Raw genomic sequence first — 27,921 nt, forward strand, 5'->3', positions numbered from 1 at the left:
TCCCAGCCAAGAGAGGAGATAAGGTCTATCTTGCTACAAGATAGATTCTAAATGTATGTAACCTTTTTAAGCTGTGCCTTCTGGGATCACATTGTGAACAGAACGTGAGTAAACTCTTTTATACTTTTATGAAGACTGTGTCGTGTCTTGTATTTTAAGAGAGAACTAAAGGGGAAATTACCAGGGTAATTATTATAGAGGTTCTAGCGAACCTGTGCACACGTTACCGTTGCGCACTTAAAGGGGAATGTTTATAAACTCTGCTGATATTTTGGGAACTTGTTAGCACAAGTTGGATAAGGATATAATTAGTCAATATATCCTCTCCTGCACCCCAGAACATTCCCACAACTTCCAGGTTTGCAGCATTTGAGTTCAAAGTTGTTCAGGAACTAAGCTGTTTTTAAACCGAGGTACCACTGTATACAGATATGGTTGCCATACATCCAGAATTGTAAGCAGTGTCTGGGCGGAAATTGCTCAAATGTCCGGGAAAATCTGGACGTATGACAGCCCATGTTGCAAGTGTAGATTTCGGCAAACTTCACTTGAAATAGATACGCCCCCCCCCCCCAGTTCCCTCAAGCCCTCCTCATAAGGCTTGGTTTCAGACCCTTGATGATCTTGATTGACTCCTCTGCATCATCTTCATGAAGTTTTCCCTTAGCATGTAGCTAGCTGTAAACCTTAAATTTACTTTCCACAGTTGTTCCCATAAAGGAAAGTCAATGTTGTGTCCTACATCTCTGGCCCAGCTTCTCATTGATGATTTCATAATTGCATTCTTTGTGTCCCACTCAAGTAATATTTAGATAATATTTTAACCCTGGAGCCTAATAAATCCCTTTCAAACTGTGAGTTTTGTTCTGCAAATCCGTTTTTAAAAATCTAACTTGAATGTTGCATTCAACTGATGGTAACTTGACCAGTCACCCTCCCACCTAGAGGAAGAAGTTCCCTTTATAGGGACCCCACATACAATTAAGCAATACCACACAGCCCTAAACCTAACCTCCCAATACGTCAACCTCAACGGGTAAACTATTGGTCCGCTGTGTCAAAGTTTTACTGGACGTTTGGACAATATTGGCAAGAGCGCCTGTAATCTCACAGTTACCACTTCCCCTGGAATAAGAATACCTCCATCCAAACCAGTAAGTATGTCTGTAATTATGACAATCTGACCAATGCCTAGACGACTTAAGCCCTATATCAGACTCCTCTCCATGGGTTTCCCCCCGAATATAGAGCATGGTCCAATCCCCTGGACATTCTCAGACATACAGAAGTCCTTCTCAAGGTCATGAAGGAATCTGAAGAGGTGATTCAAGCAACACAAAAGGAGATTTCTCCTAAAGAGCAGGAAGAACTTTCTGATAGTAAGAGCCAGCAGTTAAAAGGAACTCCCTCAGAAGGGGGTGGACTCTCCTTCATTGGAGGTATTTAAGAAGAAGTTGGATGGCCATCTGTCATGGATGCTTGAAATGATTTTTTTCTGCGTTGGCAGGTGTTGGACTAGATTCCGAATCTACCATTCTATTATTCACCATGCTGTGAGTTCTTGAATTGACTTTTTTACGAGGGAAATTTTGTCTACATTCCATGCGCTGATATGCTTTCAACCCTGTATGAATTATTTGGTGGGCCATGAGAGTGGCACTCTGACTGAAACTCTTCCCACATTCCAAACACTAAGAAGATTTCTCTCTGGTGTGAATTCTGTGATGGGAAGTGAGACTGCGGCTGTGACTGAAGCTCTTTCCACATTCCAAGCACTGATAAGGTTTCTCCCCTGTATGGATTCTTTGGTGGGAAGTGAGATGTGATCTCTGACTGAAACTCTTCCCACATTCGAAGCACTGATATGGTTTCTCCCCTGTATGGATTCTTTGATGGGAAGTGAGATGATGTCTGTGACTGAAACTCTTCCCACATTCCAAACATTGGTATGGTTTCTCCCCTGTATGGATTCTTTTATGGATTATGAGATGGGGGCTTTGACTGAAACTTTTCCCACATTCCAAGCACTGATGTGGTTTCTCTCCTTTATGAAGTTTTTGATGGGAAGTGAGACTGCTGCTCTGACTGAAGCTCGTCCCACATTCCAAGCACTGATAGGGTTTCTCCCCTGTATGAATTCTTTGATGGGAAGTGAGATATGATCTGTGACTGAAGCACTTCCCACATTCCAAGCACTGATAGGGTTTCTCCCCTGTATGTATTCTTTGATGCGAAGTGAGACTGCTGCTCTGGCTGAAGCTCGTCCCACATTCCAAGCACTGATAGGGTTTCTCCCCTGTATGTATTCTTTGATGCGAAGTGAGACTGCTGCTCTGGCTGAAGCTCGTCCCACATTCGAAGCACTGATATGGTTTCTTCCCTGTATGAATTCTTTGATGGGAAGTGAGACCCTGGCTGTGACCGAAGCTCTTTCCACATTCAAAGCACTGATAGGGTTTCTCCCCTGTATGAATTCTTTGATGGGAAGTGAGATTATACTTCCGATTGAAGCTCTTTCCACATTCTGTGCAGTGATACAATTTTTCTCCTCTGTGAATTCTTTCATGTGAAGTGAGGCTATCCCTCCGAATGAAGCTCTTTCGTTGATGGGAGGTGGACTGGGAGCTCTGGCCAATGTTCTCTCCATACTCTGAATATTTATTTGATTTCTCTGATATGTGGATTCTGTTGTGGTCCCCCTTGTTCTTCCCTTCCCATTCATCACCAACTGCAATGAAGAGAAAAGATAATTATCGCCTCAGGAAGAAACCCACCACCTGAGCCCTCCCCCATCAATGCACTGCCATGTTAGGGTAAGTCGTGCTAACTCTGCATTGCTGCCCCGGACCCCAACCCCACTCAGAGCGAAGGGGACGTGCTTCACATCCATCATTGAACAAAGTTAATGAATGCTTGTGATAAAGGAAGGACTGAAGTTAAATGTGAGGCCTTACAATAGTTTTCACTGCCTTTGTTGGCTGGTATTAACTGACATATTGCTTGGCTTTTATCTGGGATAGATTTTATTTGGCTCAATCCTGGAATCCACCCCATATTCAAGGTCAGTCATCTCTTTGGTCAATCAAATGCAAACAGAAGCCAAAACAACAAACCTGACAGAAATTACTTCAACTTTCCTAAAAACTCTCAAGCCCACATTTAAGAAGGCCTGGGTGGTTCAGACAAGCCTGGTCATTGTTTTAAAAGGCATGACTAGACAAAGAATATTAACAAACAGTTGATATCCCTCCATTCAGGGCTCACGGTGTGGATGTTAGAATCTCAGATGCTGTTGGTCTCCATCCAAATAGTGGAGGTTCATCAAATAGAGCAGGGGTGTCCAACAGGTCGATCACGATCTACTGGTAGATCCCTGCAAGGTTTTGGTCAATCGCAGTCAATCGCTGGCCCCCTCCCGGATCCTCCTTCCATTGTTGGAGAATGGAAGACAGAGCTTACAAACCGAGGCTGGAGGCTGGTTTTCCCCCAGCGCTCCTTTGGTGAGTTGCTAATAAAAGCTCAACAACTTTGACCTGAACCCCTCAAAAACAGGGGTAGATCACTCCCAGTTTTTAATTCTGTGAGTAGATCGCAGTCTCTTGGAAGTTGGCCACCCCGAAATAGAGGTATGTATGGAATTTGAAAATTGATGTGTAATGATAGGGTCCATGATCCCACAATTCTCCTCCTTGACTTCCTTACGCAAAGCTCTCTTGTCAGGATCCAGCAACGTCCGTGTCTCCTCTGAAACAAGCAGGAACATCTTCACCTGCACACTCCCCACCAGCTGTTGCCTCAATCTAAATTTGGTCTAAATTTAAACTTTTTTCTAAATCTCTTACTTCACCTTGAATCTCTCATTTTCATGAGGAGACCAACTCTGTATACCGTATTTTTAGCTCCATAGGGTGCACCGGACCATAGGGCGCACCTAGTCTTTAGGGGGGAAATAAAGGGGAAAAAATGATTTCCCCCCCAGCCCCAAAGAGCAAAGAAGCTAAGACAGTGAGCGGGATCCATCCCGCTGGCTGTCTTGGCTTCCTCTTTAGTCACGCGCAAACTCTCCAGCCGGGAGAGGCTGCGGGCGGCTTTGGCAGAAGCCAAGACAGCGAGCGGGATGGATCCCGCTAACTCTCCTGGCTTCGTTTTTAGCTGTGGGGCTGGGGCGGGGGAAGCCTGAGCTTCCCCCAACCCCAGAACAGGCAGCTATCCACAAGCCTTTTGAATGCGGCGGGAGTTCCTGCCGGGCTCCAAAGGCTCGCAGACAGCAGCCTGAAGCCCGGGTGTGCAGTGCCAACCCCCGCTGCGCACCGACCCCTATCGCCCTCCAGGCTTCAGCGAAAGCCTGCATTCACCCCCTTCGTGGAGCGTGCGGAACGTCTGAGCACTGTCTCAGGTGCTCTCTCTGACCCACTGGGGCCAGCAAGTGTGTCACTGGTACCAGAAGGCTCCCCCTCTGACTTACTGCGTCTTCGAGCCTTCTGAACTTTGCTAACAGGAGACGAAGGCTCACTCTTGGGTTCTCTTTTAACAACCTGTGGAGATGCCCAATCCTGTTCTTGACCCTGGTCAGCGACCTGGTCCTCATCAACAGGTTCAGCTTCTGCCTCTCCCTCCTCCTCAGAATCAAGCAGACATTCTGAGAGAACGTCAGGATTCGCATGGATCCTTGACCAACCATTCTGCTCACAGAACTCAGCATTTCTGCTGACTAGAATCCTGGACTGATCACCATCTGGATATGCAAACCTCCACCCCTTTGTCCCAGGCTCGTACCCACAAAATATCATTTTCCGGGACCTCGGGTCACCTTTCTTTCGTTGAACCTTTGGCACAAGCACCCAGGCTTCGCAACCAAACACACGGAAGAAATGCACCATCGGCTTCTTCTGGTGCACCAAGAAATACGGGGTGTCACCTACCACTGAATTGTAGGACCGGTTCATCGTGAAATTGACCGTCTTCACCGCCTCCCCCCAAAAAACTCTGAGGCAAACCAGAGTCAAACAGTAAAGCGCCAGCTGCTTCAGCTAGTGCCCTGCTGCTGCGCTCCGCCACACCAATCTCCTGAGGAGAAGTAGTAACCGTCAACCTGTGACGTATTCCCTTCTGGCGGAAGAAACTCTGCAGAGCAGACCCAGTGAACCCTGCGCCTCGGTCACTCTGGAAACTCTGCACCTTGGTGGAAAACTGTAGTTCCACTGCCGCAACCCAATCTTTGATCAGTTGCGCTGCCTCGCTTTTGCTTTTCAGCGAGAAGACCCAGGCGTTCTGGGTAAAATCATCTGTCAGCGTCAGCGCAAATCTGGCCCCGCCCAGACTCTCTGGCATGGGACCACAAGCTCAAAAGGCTTTGTGGTTACCCTTTCCAATCTGGGATAACTGCACCCTTTTACCTTTACCCTTCTGCATGCCCTACAATTTAGGGATTTTCCACATGCTTTCATCTTGCAACCTACAGTGCACTCGGGCAACTTCTGGATACCTTCCCAACAGCCATGTGACATTCTCCTGTGCCACAAATGAGCACATGAATCATGAGGTGGAACGTTTGCACACTTCGCCTGTGCTTCCTCAGCGTCCCCCTTTCCCTCCAGAGGTGTCTCCAGAACAAAGAGGTTGTTCTGACATGCAACACTGACCAGTTGCCTCCCACCCCTGGAAATAGAACAGACATTATTTTCAAAGCAAATCTTATACCCTTCCTGTAAAATACAAGATACAGATAAAAGACAATATTTCATTTCAGGCACAATGTAGACCTCCAGCTCTGCCTGTAAAAAAAGAAACAAACACATTTCCAACAGTCGTTAAATGTCTCTGTGACCCATCAGCAAAAATGACTGTTTTCCCAGTTGAAACAGCCCTGCAGTTCCACATTTCACCACTAGGTGACACTGGCATCAGATGGTGACTGGCTCCTGAATCAATGACCCAACGCAGCACTCTGCCCTCACTGGAGTTGTCCCTTAGTGTTGCCATGGAGGCAGCTAGGTGATAAGAACCGTCCTGACTTCCTGTGTCACGTCCTCCCTGCGCATTCCCACACTGGCCCCCTCTCCTGGACTGGCTGCCATGGAAACCTGGCTGACTGCCATGGGAAGCGACCTTGGAGACATCCTGCCCAGCCTCTCTGGCTCTCCGGGGGCAGGATCGACGCAGATGTTCAACCGACCCACAGATAAAGCAGCGACGAGTGGAAAAAGCCTGAACTGTGCCTTCCGCTGGCCTGGCCCCCCCCCCTGCAACCGGATGGGCTCTCTGTGCCAGCTCGGCCCTCTCTTAGGCGGCGTTCCTGTTCGTCACATAAGCGACCAGTCACATACTGCAGCGTAAGATCGGCTGGATTCATCGATTCCAAAGTTAGACACAAATTGTCATAACTTTTGTCCAAAGAGCTGATCAAAATATAAACTTTCAGTTCCTCAGAAAAGTTGACTTGCAACAGTCTCAGCTGGTTGAAAACAGAAAGGATCTCAGTCACATGCTGTCTGATGCTATCACCAGGACGCAGCTTCATCTCAAACAAGCGTCTGGTAGTGTGGATTTTTGCCCCAGCTGTGGTCCTGTGATGCACTCTCTCTAGTGCCTGGTAGGCCTCATGAGCAGTCTCCAGCCCCTCTACCAAAGGCAGCTGTGAGCCCTCCAAACTGAGCACGATAGCTCCCAGGGCTTTCTGCTCCTCCGGCACCCGGTTCTGCAGCTCCTCCGGCATCCGGTTCTGCAGATCAGATCCTCCCAGCGAGCTTCTCTCTGCCTCAAAACGTTAGGCAAAACTCCAACTGGCTCTAGCTCAGCTCAGCTGGCTTCCCCCACACAGAGGCACAACGCAGCAACAGCTTCAAAAGCTTGGCTGACCCCCCATAACCTGTTAGATAAAATGGCGCCCGGCACGTTTCCTTGCTGCGTCACTGGACATCCGTGCCGAGCGAAAACTTCTTCCAGCTCCCTTAGCTCTCTTACGTAAGGCTTTAGCAGAGTTCACGCAGTGGGGAAAGCTGTTGCTGTGTGTGGAAAATTAATCAAGCTGAATGCAGGCTTTTCTCTTATGTCCAATAGTCTTTAATAAGTAGAATAACAACATAAATCAGCCCGGCGAATTGGCTGGCATATTTCTGCCATCAAAAGCGAAAGAGAGCACACACACAGAGAAACATACCCGTATGTGAACATAGCCACGCCTCAGAATGTGAGACGTCACTCAGAACTGTTTAACCCTGTAAGTTCTGATTCTCCTCACATAAACAAGCCAAGGGATGGTTTTCCCATATGTACTGGGAATTCCCAGAGGTAAAGGAATTCTGGAAAAAAATCCTAAAGGTTATTAATGAAATTTTTAAAGGGAAGCTTTCAATAGATTTTGATTTCAGTGTGACGCAGCAGCTAAAAAAGCCAATGCAATTCTGGGCTGCATCAATAGGAGTATAGCATCTAGATCAAGGGAAGTAATAGTGCCACTGTATTCTGCTCTGGTCAGACCTCACCTGGAGTACTGTGTCCAGTTCTGGGCACCACAGTTCAAGAAGGACACTGACAAACTGGAACGTGTCCAGAGGAGGGCAACCAAAATGGTCAAAGGCCTGGAAACGATGCCTTATGAGGAACGGCTAAGGGAGCTGGGCATGTTTAGCCTGGAGAAGAGGAGGTTAAGGGGTGATATGATAACCATGTTCAAATATATAAAAGGATGTCATATAGAGGAGGGAGAAAGGTTGTTTTCTGCTGCTCCAGAGAAGTGGACACGGAGCAATGGATCCAAACTACAAGAAAGAAGATTCCACCTAAACATTAGGAAGAACTTCCTGACAGTTAGAGCTGTTCGACAGTGGAATTTGCTGCCAAAGAGTGTGGTGGAGTCTCCTACTTTGGAGGTCTTTAAGCAGAGGCTTGACAACCATATGTCAGGAGTGCTCTGATGGTGTTTCCTGCTTGGCAGGGGGTTGGACTCGATGGCCCTTGTGGTCTCTTCCAACTCTATGATCCTATGATTCTATGATTTCATGACAATGGGTATAATTTAAAATTTAAAAATTGTATGAGAAAATTTAAAAATTGTAAGAACATAATATATGTATGTAAGAAATCCTAAACTTGAATAAAATAAAATAAATTTTAAATAAAGAAAGTAATGCAAAACAGATTAACCAATTCGACTTTTAAAAACAAAAACAGCAATTTAACATGAATTTTACTATCTAACGAGAGCATTCATCCATAAAATGAAAGCAATAATCAATGTACTGTACTATAAAAGAAAGAAGGCAGTACTTTAGATTCAAATTAAAATTATTATTTTTTCTTACCTGCACTGATTGATAGACATTGTTTGGATGGGGCTTTTATACATTGCCGCAGTCACACAATCAATCAAAAACAGAGAACAAGCCACAGTCACAAAAACGAAAAAGCCAAATAAAAAGCGGAACAGTGAAAACAGAAGGAAGAAGGCTTTGATTTCAATGAGGGGGGACACAAATTAGCAGCGCAACAGTGAAAACAGTGAAAACAGAAGCTCAGGAGCACGTTCGGCTTCCGAAGCAAAGTTCGCAAACTGGAACACTGACTTCCAGGTTTGCAGCATTCGAGTTCAAAGTTGTTCAGGAACTAAGCTGTTTGAGAACCGAGGTACCACTGTATATAGACATGGTTGCCATACATCCAGAATTGTAAACAGCGTCCCCAAAGAGCAAAGAAGCCAAAACAGTGAGTGGGATCCATTCCGCTGGCTGTCTTGGCTTCCTCTTTAGTCGCACGCAAACTCTCCAGCCGGGAGAGGCTGCGGGAGGCTTTGGCAGAAGCCAAGACAGCGAGCGGGATGGATCCCGCTAGCTCTCTTGGCTTCGTTTTTAGCTGCGGGGCTGGGGCCCCCAGAACAGGCAGCTATCCACAAGCCTTTGGAGCGCGGCAGGAGTTCCCGCCGGGCTCCAAAGGCTCGCGGACAGCAGCCTGAAGCCCGGGTGTGCAGCACCAACCCCCGCTGCGCACCGACCCCTATCGCCCTCCAGGCTTCAGCGAAAGCCTGCATTCACTCCATAGGACGCACAAACACTTCCTCTTCATTTCTGGAGGGGAAAAAGTGCGTCCGATAGAGCGAAAAATAAGGGTAGTTTAATTGGTAACATAAGATGGAAAATGACTATTACTCACACTTAATCTAAGCACAACGAAGAAGAATGAGTCTATACATTTGTATCATTTATTAGTCCTATAATCCTTGCTTTTAAAAGCAATAAAAAGTTGTTCCAAAAAGAAAAGATAGTGTGGCAACTCACGGAGGCCCCACCTGCAGTCAATCCTGAAATTAGGATCACGTAATTTAAAAATTTAGGATCAGCTTCTAGTGCTGTGCGATGGATCAGTCATTTGTTCTGTTGCTCTGTTCTCTCCTATCTCTCCTCCCCCCCCCCGCCCAATTTAAACCAATTCATGAACTCAGAACTGATACACTGACCACTAATGATGAACCATATGTTATAGAAATTCCTTCAAATTACTTCTACTAGTTTTGAGAATCATATGAGAAGACTGAGAAGTCTACATATTTGTATCATATATTAGTCCTATATGATCCTTGTTTTTAAAAGAAAAGGAAAAGTTATTCCTAAAAGAAAAGTAAAAGGCAAAACACAGAGGCCCATCGGCAATCAGTCCTGAAATTAGGATCAGGTAATTTAAAGAATCATGGCTTCTAGTGCTGCGCGACGGATCAGTGAGTTCTCTGACATTGGTAGGGCATTCAGAGCCCAGTACTGGCGCCAATACATCGCGGTGGCAGGGGAGCTGTGACGTATTCCTGGCTCAAATTGCCTGCAGATGTCAAAGGCGCTGGAAGGCAGGTGGAGGAGCCCAAAAAGGTGCTCACCTTCTCAAACTCCATCCGCCTGACTGCCTCATACCACCCCCAAAATGAGCAAGCTCCAGTACCTCTCCAGCCCCATCCATCCATGTCCCCATCTCCCCTCCCCTGGGACTCACCAGATATCTCGGAGGTCCCTGGGAGGGAACGCTCAGAGGCTGTGAGGAGGGATGCAGGAGACAACCTGACCAGGTCAACTGTCCATCTTCCCCCTTCCATCCTCGCTAGGTTTACAGATTCAGTCTCTTTCATCCTTCCTGAGGAGTCGAGAAGCCACCACAAGCTGCAGGGTCCTGGGAGAGAGGAAGAAGCAAAGGGAGCCTCAGAGGCCCTGCAGGGATTCTCCTGCCCTAGATATTCCCCTGCTCCTGGAGAAGCACAAATGGGGCAGCCCCTTCCCGACAGAAACCCCATTGAAACATCTCCAGTGATTCCCATTTAATCTGTTTGCACCTCACCCCACTTCGTAAGGCTGGCATGGTATGCACATTAGTGACCTGTGAGTAGACTCCCATTGAACTCAGTGGGGCTTATGGATAGAACTTGGTGCAAAAACCAGGCACCATCCTGTCCCCAACCTGAAAACTGCAGCCCCAGAGCATGGGCAGAATACAGCCGAGTAGCTATTACATGTAGGTGCCCCCACGTCTCAGTGCAAGAGATGACTTAGCAGTTGAGCTGGCTGGGCCCCAAACCTCTTTCTGCTCCTCATTAGAGCTGCTGAGAGACCCTAGAAGGTTGGGAATAGGATCTGGCTCCTGCTGTTTCTTAGCCACCTCCTGAATTTCATTATTCACGCAAAAAGGAGTGATTTTTGGTTGTGCTTTCTTTAGAGAAGCTCTCTTTGGAGCAGAGCCCGGGGCACTCGGGAGAGACCAGAAATTCTGTAACCACTCCAGGTCAACACCATCTTTCCCCTTAATTCCATATCATGTTTCCTTATACCATTTGTAGCAACTTCTGTGTCATTCACTTAGTGTTCTGCAGAATGCGGAGGCTAGACTGGTGGCTGGGAGTGGCTTCTGGAACCATGTAAGACCGCTCCTAAAGGATCTACTTTCAAAGTGTTGGTGCTTTAAAACCCTCAACGGCCTTGGCCTAGGATACCCAAAGGAGCGTCTCCACCCCCATCATTCAGCCTGAACACTGAGGTCCAGCACCAAGGACCTTCTGGCGGTTCCCTCAATGCAAGAAGAGAAGTTACAGGGAAGCAGGCTGAGGGCCTTCTTGGTAGTGGCGCCCTCCCTGTGGAACACGCTCCCATCAGATGTCAAGGAGATGAGTAACTATGTGACCTTTAGAAGACACCTGAAGGCAGCCCTGTATATTGTATGTGCTGGAAGCCGTCCTGAGTGTCTGGGAAAACCCAGTCAACTGGGTAGCAGGTAAATACTATTATTATTATTATTATTATTATTATTATTATTATTATTATTCACACAGCATGCTGATGACGTGGCAGCTTCACCCCAGTGCCTTGCCAGGGCAGGAGGGGCATGGTCTTCCTAAAAATGTTGAGCTGAGCAAGGCTGGATGCAGCTCCTGCTCCCAAGAGTGGCACATGCCACTCTGTGCACTGGCTCAGCTGGGAGGGGGCAGATGTTTAGCTGCTGATCCATCACAAGGTTGGAAACCAGATCTCACCCGGCCCTAGGGACTCCTCCCAAGAATCCTGGGAGCCAGAATTGGTTCAGGACGCTGAGAGGTGCAAGGAGACAGCTTCAGCCCTGCTGCCCAAAGACTGCAATTCCCAGAGTGGTCACCAATCCCCCCTTCTTGCCAGGGAACTCTGGGAATTGTATTTGGGTAGATGGTGGGGGAGGGTCTCCCCTTCAGGCTCCACACTTGGGGGGGGGGCTGTATCTCCCCACTCCACAGGGCTTCTCCTTCCACGGATTCCATCGTTGCTTCTCTATGTTATGAAATGCGACTTTCCCCTCAGTCTGAAGGGGCCTTATTTGCATGCCCTCTTTTTGTTGCCCCAAAGAACAGAGTTGCAGACCTGCTGAACACTCAGCCCCTCCCTGGCTTGGCAGAGAGGAACTGGGGGCAGGACCCTCTGCTCCCTGACTTGGGGGTCTCCCCCCCCCATGCATGAGCCTCCCCCCTTGCAGCCCTGGGACCCCCTTCTCCCCGCTGCACCCCAAGGGGGAAGAGAGAAGAGACTCACCGGATTCCAGGAGGGGCACCGAGGAAGTTTTTGCAAAGCAGAGAGAACAAAGCAGCCTCCTCTTTGCTGGCAGGAAGGGACTGGGCAGGGAGGGGCTTCTGCTGGGGAGGACCTTGCCCTCCCCCGCCCTCCCCTTCCTGTCCTCTCTAGGAATCCAGCTCTGCTCCTTTTAACCCTTGGCAAGCCGAGGGCACCCAGACCGCCCCATCCCTGCCTGCTTCTGCGCTCTAGGGCTGCCCTCCTTTCTCCATCTGGGCCAAGGACTCTGCATCAAGGGCCCCTGGGGGTGCAGGGCAGGGGAGCATCTCTTGGCCCTCCAGGGAAAGAGAAACGTCTGTGTGTGTGTGTGTGTGTGTGTAGGGGGGGAGACTTCCAAGGAAACCTTGCAGGTCCCCAACATCGCAGCCGGATCCCACGTACCCTGCCGGTGGGTCCCAGGGAAGGCGCTTCCAAGAAAGGCCCTTTAACATTCAATTATTTAGTCATTTCAAAGTAGGGATCCAGATGCACACGGCAGAATGGTAACGGGGAACCCCCACCTCCCTTGTCGTTCGTCTGCCTAAGATGGGGGGGGGGGCTGACAGCGGAGACGAGCGCCCCAACCCCACAGTCGCTTTTGACTGGACATAACAGTCCAGGGGTCCTTTTGCTTTTGAATATCCCAGTGTTATTGTGCGTGGGGGGAGGGTAATCTCCTGCGCGGGAAGGGCTTCATCCTGCCATGCAAGCCCTGCAGGTGTTGGGTTCCCACTTTGCAGCTGGATTGCATAGATCCGGGGCCCCTCCCTCTCCCTGCCTGCCGTTTTCCTGCTTCTGCGCTCTAGGGGCTGCCCTCCCTTCTCCATCTGCCCCCCCCCCCCCCGTCTTATGTAGACTGACGACAACGGAGATGGGGGTTTCTGCAGTCTTCAGTGTGAATCTGGATCCGTACTTGGAAATGACTAAAAAGCTGAATGTGGAAGCGCCTTCCCTGGGACCCACCGGCAGGGTACGAGGGATCCGGCTGCGAAGTTGGGGACCTGCAGGGTCTCCTTGGAATTCTCCCCCCACACACCCGTTTCTCTTTTCCTGGGGGGCCAAGAGATGCTCCCCTGCCCTGCACCCCCAGGGGCCCCTTTGCGGAAACTGACGTGCGATGCCCACCAAAGGGAAGGCGAAGGTGAAGGACCCCTGGACCTTTGTCCGCAGACAGCTCCCCCCCCTTTCTTCCCCACACCAAACATAACCACAGTTTTGAAAATCCTCCATACTCTGGGCATGTGCAGATTTCGCAGCTTTCTGCAAACCAGAGGCAGGGCTTGCATGGCAGGATGAAGCCCCTCCCCCTGCAAGAGATTACCCTCCCCCCACGCATAATAACACTGGGATATTCAAAAGGTAAAGGAACCCTGGACGGTTACGTCCAGTCAAAGGCGACTGTGGGGTTGGGGCGCTCGTCTCCGCTGTCAGGCCGAGGAGGCTGGCGTTTGTCCACAGACAGCTTTTCCGTGTCACGTGGCCAGCAGGACTAAACCGCTTCTGGCGTAATGGGGTACAGTACATTGGTGAAAACCAGAGTGCACAGAAATGCCACAACTGCTTGTACTGGTATGTTTTTGAACTGCTAGCTTGCCAGAAGTTGGGACAGGCCAACAGCAGCTCACCCCGTCGTGGGGATTCGAACCCCGACCTCCCTTGTCCTTCACATGAGGGTCCCCATCACCAAAGAGGGCCCTCAGGGTTGACTCCCCAGGGAGGGGGTGGAAAGAGGCACAGGAGCCAACTCCTAGGGGCCAAGGTCCCGTTGTCCCCCCCAAAAAAAGTTGATTGACATTAAAATGCTGGGGGGGGGTGTGGCATCATCTCATCCATTAGCCTGGGAGGAAGAGGGTGTGGGGAGGGAAGCCCAGCCAAGCATTGCCAGGGGACGGTTAGGGACGCTGGCAGAAAATTTCCTGGAGGGGCTCCAGAGCTGCCTTGGCGTCTTCCTCCTGCTCAGATATCTGATTGAAGTAAAGCGGGGGTGGGGGTCCTAGTCCCACCGCACCCCCTTCCTCCAGGGAGTTTGGATTCATGGAATCTTAGAGCCAGCCAGCAAAAATCGCAGAGAGCATGTGAAGCTAACTCTTTATTAGCAGAAACAAGGGCTGCTCCAGGGAGCCAGGAATAGTCAGCACTCAACTCTTCTCAGCAGTTGCAGAGATCCGGGTGGAAGAATCTGCAGCCCAGCCCTTTGCGGTTCTGACGCACAAGAGCCAACTCCTAGGGGCTGATCGGCTTTGCCAATAAAATATTTGTGGGGTCCTGGCACCTCCAAACTGGCACTGCCATTCAAATAGTGTGTGTGCACGGCATCATATGATCAATTCTGCTGGACAGTGATTGCCTGGGCCCTCCTATTATTTTATTCAAATTGGCACATCTGCTGAGAAGTAAGCCAGGTCAGAAGTAAGCCAGGTGGTACATGGGGAGTGATTTTCAGCCCCATGGAACCTTCAATGTGGGGTTCCGCAGGGCTCTAGCCTATCCCCCAGGTTGTTAAACATCTACATGAAACTGCTGGGTGGGGTTATCTGGAGGTTTGGAGTATGTTGTCAGCAGTATGCTGATGACACTCAGCTCTGTTTCTCCTTTACATCTGCAGGTGAGGCAGTGGAAGTGCTGGACCAGTGTCTTGCCTCTGTAATGGACTGGAGAGAGCCAACAAACTTAAGCTCAATCCAGATAAGGCACTGTTAGTGGGTGGTTCCCTAGGCCACCTGCTCTTCACGGGGTCACGTTTCCTCCAAAGGAGCAGGTTCACAGCTTGGGGGTACTCCTGGAGCCTTTGCTGTCGCTCGAGGCTCAGGCAGCCTCAGTGGCCCGGAGTGCCTTCCATCAGCTTCAGTAGTAGAAGTAGAAGCTGTGAGGATACTGTCTACTTGGATCTCATTTAAGTCAGGAAGGGAAAGATCTTCTAGAAAGAGAAGAACCCCAAACCAGTTATGAAGGGTGTGGTGACCCCCTGGGTCTTCTATACTGTCAGAAGTACCTCAGGAGCGTGGAAACTGACAGAAAGTACCACCTTGTTTAAGAATCAAAATATTAAGCTGCAACAACTAAGTTAAGGAGCTGAAGTGAAATAACTGCAAATAAGCTCAGAATTGGCCATCCTCTCTAGACACCTGTAACATCGAAGAGGAATAACTTAAAAGAAGCAACAGAAGTTTAAAAGAAGCTGTGCATTTACTACTTTGTTTAGAAGCCTGTAACACACACTAAATTTAGTACAATTTATTAATAGGTTTACTGTTTCCTGAAAGAACATTATCTATCTCCTGACACATCCTTTGTTTTTTTCAACTTTCCTCTGTAAAATAATCTTTCTTGTTTGTTCAACTTCTGCCAGAGTCTCCAAGGATCTTTGTTTACGTTCACACAGAAACATAATCCTATTTTTATTTTAAACTATCCCAATAATAATTGGGACAAAATATTTTAAAAGCTGGCAAAGAGACCTTGCCAATTTTATATGGCAAGGGAAGAAAGCCAGAATAAAATCAAATAATGATGGGGCCAAAAGAAACGGGGGCGTTTGCAGTCCCAGATTTAAGAAGATATTTTGAAGCAGCATGCTGGAGTTGGATGAAAGAGTGGATGTTACTAAAAGATACTGAAGTTTTGGAACTAGAAGGCTGGGACAAAATATACGGTTGGCATGGATATTTATTCTATGGGAAAATGCAATTGCATAAAGGATTTACGAACCGCCTTGTGAGAAAGGCCCTATTTGAGGTATGGGAGAGAACAAAAGAGAGAATTATAGAAAGAACTCCAAGGTGGACCTCTCCAATAGAGGCAACCTCGACATTAAAAAAAAAATTGCCTGGCCAATTTATAGAGATTTAGCAGAAGGAATGAATGAAAATACAGTGGTACATCAGGTTAAGTACTTAATTCATTCCGGAGGTAATAATAATAATAATAATTAATAATAATAATAATAATAATAATATCTTTATTGTCATTGCCCCCTCTCGGGGACAACGAAATTACTTGGCTGCTCCATCCACCCAGGTCCGTACTTAACCTGAAACTGTTCTTGACCTGAAGCACCACTTTAGCTAATGGGGCCTCCTGCTGCTGCCACACTGCCGGAGCACGATTTCTGTTCTCATCCTGAAGCAAAGTTCCTAACCTGAAGCACTATTTCTGGGTTAGCGGAGTCTGTAACCTAAAGCGTATGTAACCTGAAGCGTATGTAACCCGAAGTACCACTGTATCAAATTAAAAGAATACGAAGAACTCAAAATACTGGGAATAAATTGGTTAGAATATTTCCAACTTAAGGCTACATACAAGAAAGATATAAAAACTAGGGGATTTGGGAAATAAAATATCAAAATTAGAAAGAGAGGCTTTACAAAATAATCAAAAAAACTCTCCAAAATATATAGATTATTAGATAAAGTCCTCCCAGATCAAGAAGTCAAAGGAGAGAATATTCTAAAGTGGGAACGGGATTTAGGATATACAATTGATTCTGAAGATTGGAAAAAGTTTTGGGGAAAAAATATGAATTTTACAGCTTAGTATTCATTAAGAGATAATTATATGAAGATGCACCACAGATGGTATATGGCACCAGACAGACTGGCAAAAACGAATAGATCAAATAGTAATAAATGCTGGAGATGTAATAGAATGAAAGGCACTCTATACCATATGTGGTGGACATGTCCAGAGATCAGAAAATTTTGGGAGATGATCCATGAAGAGATTAAAAAATTGATAAAAGTATCATATATCAGGAGGGCAGAAGCATATTTACTAGGAATCTTGAGTAAGCATATCCCCAAAGACAAAATTAACATCTTTCTGTATGCAACAACAGCAGCAAAAATGTTGGTAGCCAGTCATTGGAAAGGAAATTATATCCCAACAAAAGGGGACTGGTTAAGTAAACTATGTGAGTACCTGGAGTTAGCAAAATTGACGGATTTAATAAGGCATAAATCCAAAACTATAATACAGAAACAATGGGAATGCTTAAATGAATATTTATACAAGCAGGGCTCAAATGTGAAAGTTTGGCTGCGCTTAGACTAACCTTGTGAAGAATACAGAGAACATAAAGATTTGACGGATTATGAAAGAACCTAAGGAAGGGAAATGATTGAAGAACAGATGTAAAGGCGAGCAAGATAACCAAGAGACGTGTGGTGAATGTGGTGGAAGTTTTAAAAAATATTTTAACTAGGATTTATATTTTGTAATGCTTGAAGGAGTCAAAATTGAAGGGGTGAAGCAGTTAGCAATTCAAGCTAAAGAGCTAGCCCAGGAAAATGAAAAGAAGTAACTACACTATCTAAACAGGGGGCAGAATTGCCGGACCCCCAGAGAACAGCTAATATGATTTTGGGAGGAATTCCGGAAGAAATACAGGCTAAAGAGTTGGAAGAAACTTTGAGAACCTGTCTATGCTCCACCTCCATCGTTCTGCCCGGACACTGAGGTCCAGTGACGAGGGTCTTCTGGCGGTTCCCTCGGTATGAGAAGCCAAGTAACAGGGAACCAGGCAGAGGGCCTTCTCGGTAGTGGCACCCACCCTGTAGAACGCCCTCCCATCAGATATCAAAGAGAAAAATAACTCCCAAACTTTTAAAGACATCTGAAGGCAGCCCTGTTTAGGGAAGCTTTTAATGTTTAATATCTTATTTTATTTTAGTGTTTTGTTGGAAGCCACCCAGAGTGGCTGGGGAAACCCAGCCAGATGGGTGGGGTATAAATAATAATAAATTATTATTATTATTAGTAGTAGTAGTAGTAGTACTCAAGGAGTTAGTTTGAAGGCAGAAGATGTGGAACGAGCACATCTCTGCCGAGGGCCTAAGGGGATAAAATCCCCCAGGGTGTAATAATTAAATGTTCTAGAGAGAAGCTGCAACAGAAGGTATATCAGACTTTGAAGAAAATTTGGGATATCATATAGTTAAAGGCATGTATAGAGGAGAGTCCTTAAAGTCATTGCAGGAAGTAATAGAAAATATAGGTAACCAATATTGGTTAAAAATTGGAGGACTATACAACAAAATTTCCAAAGTCCAAGAGACAGGAAATAGGAGTTTAGAAGTGCCAGTAGAGGAACTATACCAACAAATGGAAAAAACGAAACAAGGAATGATAAGTAAAATCTATAAGAGAATGATTACAAATAAGAAACAGACAACCCAACTTATTCAAAAGATGTGGAGAAAGGAAGAACAAGTTAGTGAATCAACTGTCGAAAGGATAATGAAAGGAACAGATGAGATTAAAGTAAGCAAATTTAGAGAGCTGAAATTAAAATTCTTTCTAAAATGTACAGAATTCCAGTCCAGCTTGCTAATATGGTAGCAGGATTGAATTCTAGCTGTTGGCACTGTAAACAAGTCAAGGGATGGTTTTCCCATATGTACTGGGAATTCCCAGAGGTAAAGGAATTCTGGGAAAAAATCCTAAAGATTATTAATGAAATTTTAAAAGTGAAGCTTGCAATAGATTTTGATTTCATGACAATGGGTATACTTGGAAACATGGCAATAGAGAAAGGTGACCAGTTTACCTTCAAAGCTATGATATTAGCGGGAAAGGCAACGATAGCTTTAGGCTGGAAAGAGAGAGGAAAATGGACAGTAGAGGCATGGAATAGTTATTTGTTTGAACTTATTCAGTCGGACATTGTTGCAGTCATGTCACAGGAAACAACGTGGAAGATCAAGTCCACCACAACACCACAATAAGGAACAGAGGGAACCCCTATCTTGAATGGATAAAAACTACTAGAACAAAAGACATTCGGTGGAAACTAAAAACGCTATGCCCGTGGCTGAGGGTAATTGTTTGAACCCTTCCAATGGGTATACGGGGGGGGAAGAGGAGGAAAATTTAAAAATTGTATGGGAAATTTAAAAATTGGAAGGAGATAATATATGTATACAAAAGATCCTGAACTCTATAAAATTTAAAAAAGAAAGTAATGCAAAACAGATTAATCCGTTCCAGACTTTTAAAAACAACTAAAACAGCAACTTAACATGAATTATACTATTTAACGAGACCATTGATGCATGAAATGAAAGCAATAATCAATGTACTGTACTACAAAATAAAGAAAACAGTACTGTAGATTAAAATTAAAATTATTATTTTTTTCTTACCTGCACTGATGATAGACATTGTTTGGATGGGGGATTTTATACATTGCCACAGTCACACACTCAATCAAAAATGAAGAACAAGCCACAGTCACACACAAAAAGCCAAATAAAAACGCAATTTCTTTTAGCAAAAACAAAAGCACCAGATATAAGCTCCAAAATCAGCCCTGAGTGCTCACTGGAAGGACAGATCGTGAAGCTGAGGCTCCAATACTTTGGCCACCTCATGAGAAGAGAAGACTTCCTGGAAAAGACCCTGATGCTGGGAAAGATGGAGGGCCCATGGAGAAGGGGACGACAGAGGATGAGATGGTTGGATAGTGTTCGCGAAGCTACCAGCATGAGTTTGACCAAACTGCGGGAGGCAGTGGAAGACAGGAGTGCCTGGCGTGCTCTGTTCCATGGGGTCACGAAGAGTCGGACACGAATAAACGACAAAACAACAACAATCACCTGAGAACACTGCAATCAGAAATGGAAGGCTTTGATTACAATGGGGGGGGTGCAAATTAGCAGCGCAACAGTGAAAACAGAAGAAGGCTTTGATTACAATGCAGGGGAACACAAATTAGCAGCGCAACAGTGAAAACAGAAGCTCAGGAGCACGTTCGGCTTCCGAAGCAAAGTTCACAAGCTGGAACACTGACTTCCAGGTTTGCAGCATTTGAGTTCAAAGTTGTTCAGAAACTAAGCTGTTTGAAAACCACCGTATACAGATATGGTTGCCATATGTCCAGAATTGTAAGCAGCGTCTGGGCGGAAATTGCTGAAATGTCCGGGAAACTCTGGACTTATGACAGCCCATGTCGCAAGCGTAGATTTCAGCAAACTTCACTTGAAATAGATACGGCCCCCACCCCCGTTCCTTCAAGCCCTCCTCATAAGGCTTGGTTTCAGACCCTTGATGATCTTGATTGACTCCTCTGCATCATCTTCATGAAGTTTCCCCTTAGCATTTAGCTAGATGCAAACCTTAAATTTGCTTTCCACAGTTGTTCCCATAAAGCAAAATCAATGTTGTGTCCTACATCTCTGGCCCAGCTTCTCATTGATGATTTCATCATTGCATTCTTTGTGTCCCACTCAAATAATATGTTATACATTTTAGATACTATTTTAACCCTGGAGCTTCATAACTCCCTTTCAAACTGTGAGTTTTGTTCTGCAAATCCGTTTTTAAAAATCTGACTTAAATGTTACATTCAACTGATGGTAAATTGACCAGTCTCCCTCCCACCTAGAGGAAGAAGTTCCCTTTATAGGGACCCCACATACAATGAAGCAATACCACACGGCCCTAAACCTATCCTCCCAATACGTCGAACTTAGCGGGTAACCTATTGGTCTGCTGTGTCAAAGTTTTACTGGACGTTTGGACAATATTGGCGAGAGCGCCTATAATCTCACAGTCACCACTTCCCCTGGAATAAGAATCACTTCTGTTCAAACCAGTAAGTATGTCTGTAATTATGACAATCTGACCAATTCCTAGATGACTTAAGCACTATATCGGACTCCTCTCCATGGGTTTCCCCCCGAATATAGAGCATGGTCCAATCCCCTGGACATTCTCAGACTTACAGAAGTCGTTCTCAAGGTCTTGAAGGAATCTAAAGAGGTGATTCAAGCAACACAAAAGGAGATTTCTCCTAAAGATCAGGAAGAACTTTCTGAAAGTAAGAGCCAGCAGTGAAAAGGAACTCCCTCAGAAGGGGGTGGACTCTCCTTCATTGGAGGTATTTAAGAAGAAGTTAGATGGCCATCTGTCATGGATGCTTGAAATGAGATTTCTGCATTGGCGGGAGTTGGACTAGATTCCGAATCTACCATTTGATTATTCACCCTGCTGTGAGTTCTTGAATTGACTTTTTTACGAGTGAAATTTTATCCACATTCCATACGCTGATATGCTTTCAACTCTGTATGAATTATTTGGTGGGCCATGAGAGTGGCACTCTGACTGAAGCTCTTCCCACATTCCAAACACTAAGAGGTTTTCTCCCCTGTATGAATTCTTTGATGGGAAGTGAAATGTGATCTGTGACTGAAGCTCTTCCCACATTTGAAGCACTGAAAGGGTTTCTCCCCTGTATGAATTCTTTGATGGGAAGTGAGATGTTGTTTGTGACTGAAGCTTTTTCCACAATCCAAGCACTGATATGGTTTCTCCCCTGTATGGATTCTTTTATGGATTATGAGATGGGGGCTTTGACTGAAACTCTTCCCACATTCAAAGCACTGATAGGGTTTCTCCCCTGTATGGATTCTTTGATGCAAAATGAGACTGCTGCTTTCACTGAAGCTCTTTCCACATTCGAAGCACTGATGTGGTTTCTTCCCTGTATGAATTCTTTGATGGGAAGTGAGACCCTGCCTCTGACTGAAGCTTTTTCCACATTCCAAGCACTGAAAGGATTTCTCCCCTGAATGAATTCTTTGATGGCAAGTGAGATTTGAGTTGCAACTGAAGCTCTTTTCACATTCCAGGCACTGATAGGGTTTCTCCCCTGTATGAATTCTTTGATGGCAAGTGAGATGTATGCTTTGATTAAACCTCTTTCCACATTCCAAGCACTGATAGGGTTTCTCCCCTGTATGAATTCTTTGATGGGAAGTGAGATGATCCTTTCGACTGAAGCTCTTTCCACATTCTCTGCAGTGATACAATTTCTCTCCTCTATGAATTCTTTCATGTGAAGTGAGAGTGTCCTTTCGACTGAAGCTCTTTCCACATTCGAAGCACTGATATGGTTTCTTCCCTGTATGAATTCTTTGATGGGAAGTGAGACCCTGCCTCTGACTGAAGCTTTTTCCACATTCCAAGCACTGAAAGGATTTCTCCCCTGAATGAATTCTTTGATGGGAAGTGAGAATTGAGTTGCAACTGAAGCTCTTCCCACATTTGAGGCACTGAAAGGGTTTCTCCCCTGTATGAATTCTTTGATGGTAAGTGAGAGTGTGCCTGTGACTGAAGCTCTTTTCACACTCCAGGCACTGATAGGGTTTCTCCCCTGTATGAATTCTTTGATGGGAAGTGAGATGTATGCTTTGATTAAACTTCTTTCCACATTCCAAGCACTGATAGGGTTTCTCCCCTGTATGAATTCTTTGATGGGAAGTGAGATGTATGCTTTGATTAAACCTCTTTCCACATTCCAAGCACTGATAGGGTTTCTCCCCTGTATGAATTCTTTGATGGGAAGTGAGATGATCCTTTCGACTGAAGCTCTTTCCACATTCTCTGCAGTGATACAATTTCTCTCCTCTATGAATTCTTTCATGTGAAGTGAGGCTATCCCGCCGAATGAAGCTCTTTCGTTGATGGGAGGTGGACTGGGAGCTCTGGCCGATGTTCTCTCCATACTCTGGATATTTATTTGATTTCTCTGATATGTGGATTCTGTTGTGGTCCCCCTTGTTCTTCCCTTCCCATTCATCACCATCTGCAATGAAGAGAGAAGATAATTATCGCCTCAGGAAGAAATGGAGCTCCAGATTATTGAACAGAGTTCCCCGCCCCCCCAACTCACTAAGAGACTTGAGAGTGCTCCGTTTCAGCCTCAAGAGGACAGCCTTGAAGTATAAATTAACAGCATTGTAAATGTGTGGCATCTTCAATCCCCCAACATTTGAGCATGCCTGAGGGGTGCCAGACTCTCTTGAAACCAATGGGCCACACTGCCAGCATACTGTGACCGGGGCGCAGATGATACAGAACCATCAAACCCACCACCTGACCCCTCCCCCATCAATGCACTGCCATGTTAGGGTAAGTCGTGCTAACTCTGCATCGCTGCCCCGGACCCCAACCCCACTCAGAGCGAAGGGGACGTGGTTCACATCCATTACTGAACAAAGTTAATGAATGCTTGTGATAAAGGAAGGACTGAAGTTAGATGTGAGGCCTTACAATAGTTTTCACTGCCTTTGTTGGCTGATATTAACTGACATATTGCTTGGCTTTTATTTGGGATAGATTTGATTTGGCTCAATCCTGGAATCCACCCCATATGCAAGGTCAGTCATCTCTGGTGGAACACTCTGTCACAAGAGACCAGGGCCCTGTGGGACTTGACATCTTTCTGCAGGGCTTGCAAGACAGAGCTGTTCCACCAGGCCTTTGGCCAGGGCACAGCCTGACTCCCTCCCTCGGCAATCTCCACTCATTTTCATGAGGAGACCAACTGTGTATAGTTTAATTGGTAAGAGAAGATGGAAAATGACTATTACTCACACTTAATCTAAGCCCAACAGCCACAAGAGATTCTGACTAGGAATTCGGCTATGCGATGTTGAATGTTCTCTGTTCTCCGCTGTTTACCCTTTTTTGTTTCAATTTATACCAATTCATGAACCCAGAACTCATACACTGATCACCAACGAGGAACGACATGTTATTCCTGCAAATTTATTTAGTCTACATATTTGTATCATATATTAGTCTTATATGATCCTTGTTTTTAAAAGAAAATGAAAAGTTATTCCTAAAAGAAAAGAAAAAGGCAAAACACACAGGCCCCATCGGCAATCAGTCCTGAAATTAGGATCAGGTAATTTAAAGAATCATGGCTTCTAGTGCTGCGCAATGGATCAGCGAGTTCTCTGACATTGGTAGGGCATTCAGAGCACAGTACTGGCGCCAATACATTGCGGTGGCCGGGGAGCTGTGACGTATTCCTGGCTCAAATTACCTGCAGATGTCAAAGGCGCTGGAAGGCAGGTGGAGGAGCCCAAAAAGGTGCTCAACTTTTCAATCTCCATCTGCCTGCCTGCCCCATCCCACCCCCAAAATGAGCAAGCCCCAGTACCTCTCCAGCCCCATCCATCCATGTCCCCATCTCCCCTCCCCTGTGAATCACCAGATATCTCAGAGGTCCCTGGGAGGGAACTCTCAGAGGCTGTGAGGAGGGATGCAGGAGTCAACCTGACCAGGTCAACTGTCCATCTTCCCCCTTCCATCCTCGCTAGCTTTACAGATTCCTTCCCCACAACAAACACTCTGTGAGGTCAGTGGGGCTGAGATACCTCAGAGATGTGTGACTAGCCCAAGGTCACCCAGCAGCTGCATGTGGAGGAGCGGGGAAGCGAACCCGGTTCACCAGATTAGGTGAATACCACTCTTAACCAGAACACCACACTGGCTCTTAGTTAAGGTAAAACTTTGGCTCATGCTAAAGAAGAGCATTATGGGAAAGCCAAACGCTGTGGAATTCTTGGAATGTGTATCTGCTTCTTTAATTGCAGACTTTCTATCTCAAAGAGTGTGAATAAGTTATCTTCTTCATCTGCAGGAAGGAGGTTCCTAGCTGATTTGTAGTCTTGACACCTGGCTATCTTAGATGCCCTTTCTGTGTGAAAAAGGTTATGAAGCTTAATTTACAACTCAAAGAATCTGGTCTGGCTTTGGGAATGCTTTTCATCTTCAAGGCCTTTTGATAAACAGGATTCGGCTGTCGAGGCTCCTAAGAAGCCTGAGTTATTGTTCTTCTATCTAACCATTGGCGAGTTGCTAATTAATCTAAAGAACTGATTGGCTTTTGAGTTTTGAATCCACGTGGGTTCAAAGGGGATAAAACCTAAGGAAGCCAACTTGCAATTCCCTAACATACCTTGCCATGTGAGACCACTGTCTTGCAAAGAGGACTTGCCCTGATGCCAGGGATGCGGAGAAGAGTTCTGTTTCACACTTTCATTCTCGTTGTATGTTCTGATACTGAAAAATGTTTTCATTTTCTGTTTGGGATTTGTAAGAGATGTGCCAACTTTTATGTTTGAATCATCGTGGTTTTTTATTTACTTCTGGAAAAAGGACTTTTCCCTGTTTCTGCCTTTTATGCCTTTCTGCCAGGGAAGCCAAACCAGAACTTCCTGACAGTAAGAGCTGTTCGACAGTGGAATTTGCTGCCAAGGAGTGTGGTGGAGTCTCCTACTTTGGAGGTCTTTAAGCAGAGGCTTGACAACCATATGTCAGGAGTGCTCTGATGGTGTTTCCTGCTTGGCAGGGGGTTGGACTCGATGGTCCTTGTGGTCTCTTCCAACTCTATGATTCTATGATTCTAAACCAGTACCTGACCACTTAGTCGCCTACCAGAGCCTGATGGATTTCTGTCTGTGCCACAGTAAAGTGACACAGTGTGGGGCAGCCCGGTAAAACTGAAGAGTAATCTCCTTCCTTAGCTTACTTTTCAGGGCTGTTCTAAGATAAGGAAGTGGGGGCAGCAAACTACTGTTTCTGTTTCTTTATGTTCCGAAAAAGTGTCGGCGCACCCCACCCCCTCTCTCATCCGGGTCTTACCGGAGTTGGAAGGCAGGCTGGAGAGGTGAGAGAGTGTGCACGAATGATACACAAGCCGCAATACCTCTTCATCTCCCCTCCCCTGGGACTCACCAGATCTCTTGGAGGTCCCTGGGAGGGAACGCTCAGAGGCTGTAAGGAGGGATGCAGGAGACAACCTGACCAGGTCAACTGTCCATCTTCCCCCTTCCATCCTCGCTAGGTTTGCAGGATCAGTCTCTTTCATCCTTCCTGAGGAGTCAAGAAGCCACCACAAGCTGCAGGGTCCTGGGAGAGAGGAAGAAACAAAGGGAGCCTCAGAGGCCCTGCAGGGATTCTGCTGCCCTAGATATTCCCCTGCTCCTGGAGAAGCACAAATGGGGCAGCCCCTTCCCAACAGAAACCCCATTGAAACATCTCCAGTGATTCCCATTTAATCTATTTGCACCTCACCCCACTTCTTAAGGATGGCATGGTATGCACACTAGTGACCTGAGAGTGGACCCCATTGAACTCAGAGGGGCTTATGGATAGAACTTGGTGCAAAAACCAGGCACCATCCTGTCCCCAAGCCTGAAAGCTGCAGCCCCAGAGCATGGGCAGAATACAGCCGAGTAGCTATTACATGTAGGTGCCCCCACGTCTCAGTGCAAGAGATGACTTGGCAGTTGAGCTGGCTGGGCCCCAAACCTCTTTCTTCTCCTCATTAGAGCTGCTGAGAGACCCTAAAAGGTTGGGAATAGGATCTGGTTCCTGCTGTTTCTTAGCCACCTCCTCATTTTCCTTATTCACGCAAAATGGAGTGATTTTTGGTTGTGCTTTCTTTAGAGAAGCTCTCTTTGGAGCAGGGCCCGTGGCACTCGGGGAGAGACCAGAAATTCTGTAACCACTCCAGGTCAACACCATCTTTTCCTTTAATTCCATATCATGTTTTCTTATACCATTTGTAGCAATTAAAGCTTTTCTAACTTTAGTCTGCAGCAACTTCTGTGTCATTCACTTAGTGTTCTGCAGAATGCGGAGGCTAGACTGGTGGCTGGGAGTGGCTGCTGGAACCATGTAAGAACGCTCCTAAAGGATCTACTTTCAAAGTATTGGTGCTTTAAAACCCTCAACGGCCTTGGCCTAGGATACCCGAAGGAGCGTCTCCAGCCCCATCGTTCAGCCTGGACACTGAGGTCCAGCACCAAAGGCCTTCTGGTGGTTCCCTCAGTGCAAGAAGAGAAGTTACAGGGAAGCAGGCTGAGGGCCTTCTTGGTAGTGGCGCCCTCCCTGTGGAACACGCTCCCATCAGATGTCAAGGAGATGAGTAACTATGTGACCTTTAGGAGACACCTGAATGCAGCCCTGTATATTATATGTGTTGGAAGCCGCCCTGAGTGTCTGGGGAAACGCAGTCAGATGGGTGGCAGGTAAATATTATGGTTGTTGTTGTTGTTATTATTATTATTATTATTACTCATACAGGATGTTGATGGCGGTGGCAGCTTCACCCCAGTGCCTTGCCAGGGCAGGAGGGGCATGGTCTTCCTAAAAATGTTGAGCTGAGCAAGGCTGGATGCAGCTCCTGCTCCCAAGAGTGGCACATGCCAGTCTGTGCACTTGCTCTGCTGGGAGGGGGCAGATGTTTAACAAGGATGGAAACCAGATCTCCCCCGGCCCTAGGGACTCCTTCCAAGAATCCTGGGAGCCAGAATTGGTTCAGGACCCTGAGAGTTGCAAGGAGACAGCTTCAGCCCTGCTGCCCAAAGACTGCAATTCCCAGGGTGGTCACCAATCCACCCTTCTTGCCAGGGAACTCTGGGAATTGTATTTTGGTAGATGGTGGGAGAGGGTCTCCCCTCCAGTCTCCACACTTGGGGGGGGGGCTGTATCTCCCCACTCCACAGGGCTTCTCCTTCCTCGGATGCTTCTCTGTGTTATGAGATGCTACTTTCCCCTCAATCTGAAGGGGGCTTATTTGCATGCCCTCTTTTTGTTGCCCCAAAGACTCCTCCCCAAAAAGGAAGGCAGCATCTTGATCCAAAGGAAGAAGAGAGTTGCAGACCTGCTGGACACTCAGCACCTCCCTGGCTTGGCAGAGAGGAACTGGGGGCAGGACCCTCCGCTCCCTGACTTGGGGGTCTCCCCCCCCCCATGCATGAGCTGAACGGGGGGGGGTTGCCTCCTCCCTTGCAGCCCTGGGACCCCCTTCTCCCCGCTGCACCCCAAGGGGGAAGAGAGAAGAGACTCACCGGATTCCAGGAGGGGCACCGAGGAAGTTTTTGCAAAGCAAGAGAGAACAAAGCAGCCTTCTCTTTGCTTGCAGGAAGGGACTGGGCTGGGAGGGGCTTCTGCTGGGGAGGACCTTGCCCTCCCCCGCCCTCCCCTTCCTGTCCTCTCTAGGAATCCAGCTCTGCTCCTTTTAACCCTTGGCAAGCCGAGGGCACCCAGACCGCCCCTCCCTCCCTCCCCCTGCCTGCTT

General features: G+C 46.7%; 3 protein-coding genes across 3 annotated transcripts in view; all 3 read right to left on the reverse strand.

The window, feature by feature from the left end:
* LOC308580643 (uncharacterized protein) overlaps positions 1-27,921 on the reverse strand; it is a 241,891-nt gene that overhangs the window by 197,825 nt on the left and 16,145 nt on the right. The gene's annotated exons all lie outside the window — the stretch shown is intronic.
* Positions 235-27,921, reverse strand: part of LOC308580565 (uncharacterized protein) — an 82,676-nt gene continuing 54,989 nt past the window's right edge. Inside the window, exon 5 of the mRNA XM_081182399.1 lies at positions 235-1,671. Within this exon, the coding sequence (XP_081038525.1) occupies positions 1,634-1,671 (38 nt within the window). The 3' untranslated portion in view covers positions 235-1,633. The remainder of the gene's footprint in view (positions 1,672-27,921) is intronic.
* Positions 1,670-27,743, reverse strand: LOC308580871 (uncharacterized protein). Its single transcript, XM_081183140.1, has 4 exons — positions 27,692-27,743; positions 25,572-25,745; positions 9,976-10,149; positions 1,670-2,728 (listed from the first exon to the last, which is right to left on the reverse strand). The coding sequence occupies exons 2-4, from the start codon at positions 25,702-25,704 to the stop codon at positions 1,692-1,694; spliced, it is 1,344 nt and encodes a 447-aa protein (XP_081039266.1). The 5' UTR covers positions 25,705-25,745; positions 27,692-27,743; the 3' UTR covers positions 1,670-1,691.

The sequence above is a fragment of the Podarcis bocagei genome (genome assembly GCF_964188305.1).
Source record: "Podarcis bocagei genome assembly, chromosome: 2".
Lineage (NCBI taxonomy): Eukaryota > Metazoa > Chordata > Lepidosauria > Squamata > Lacertidae > Podarcis > Podarcis bocagei.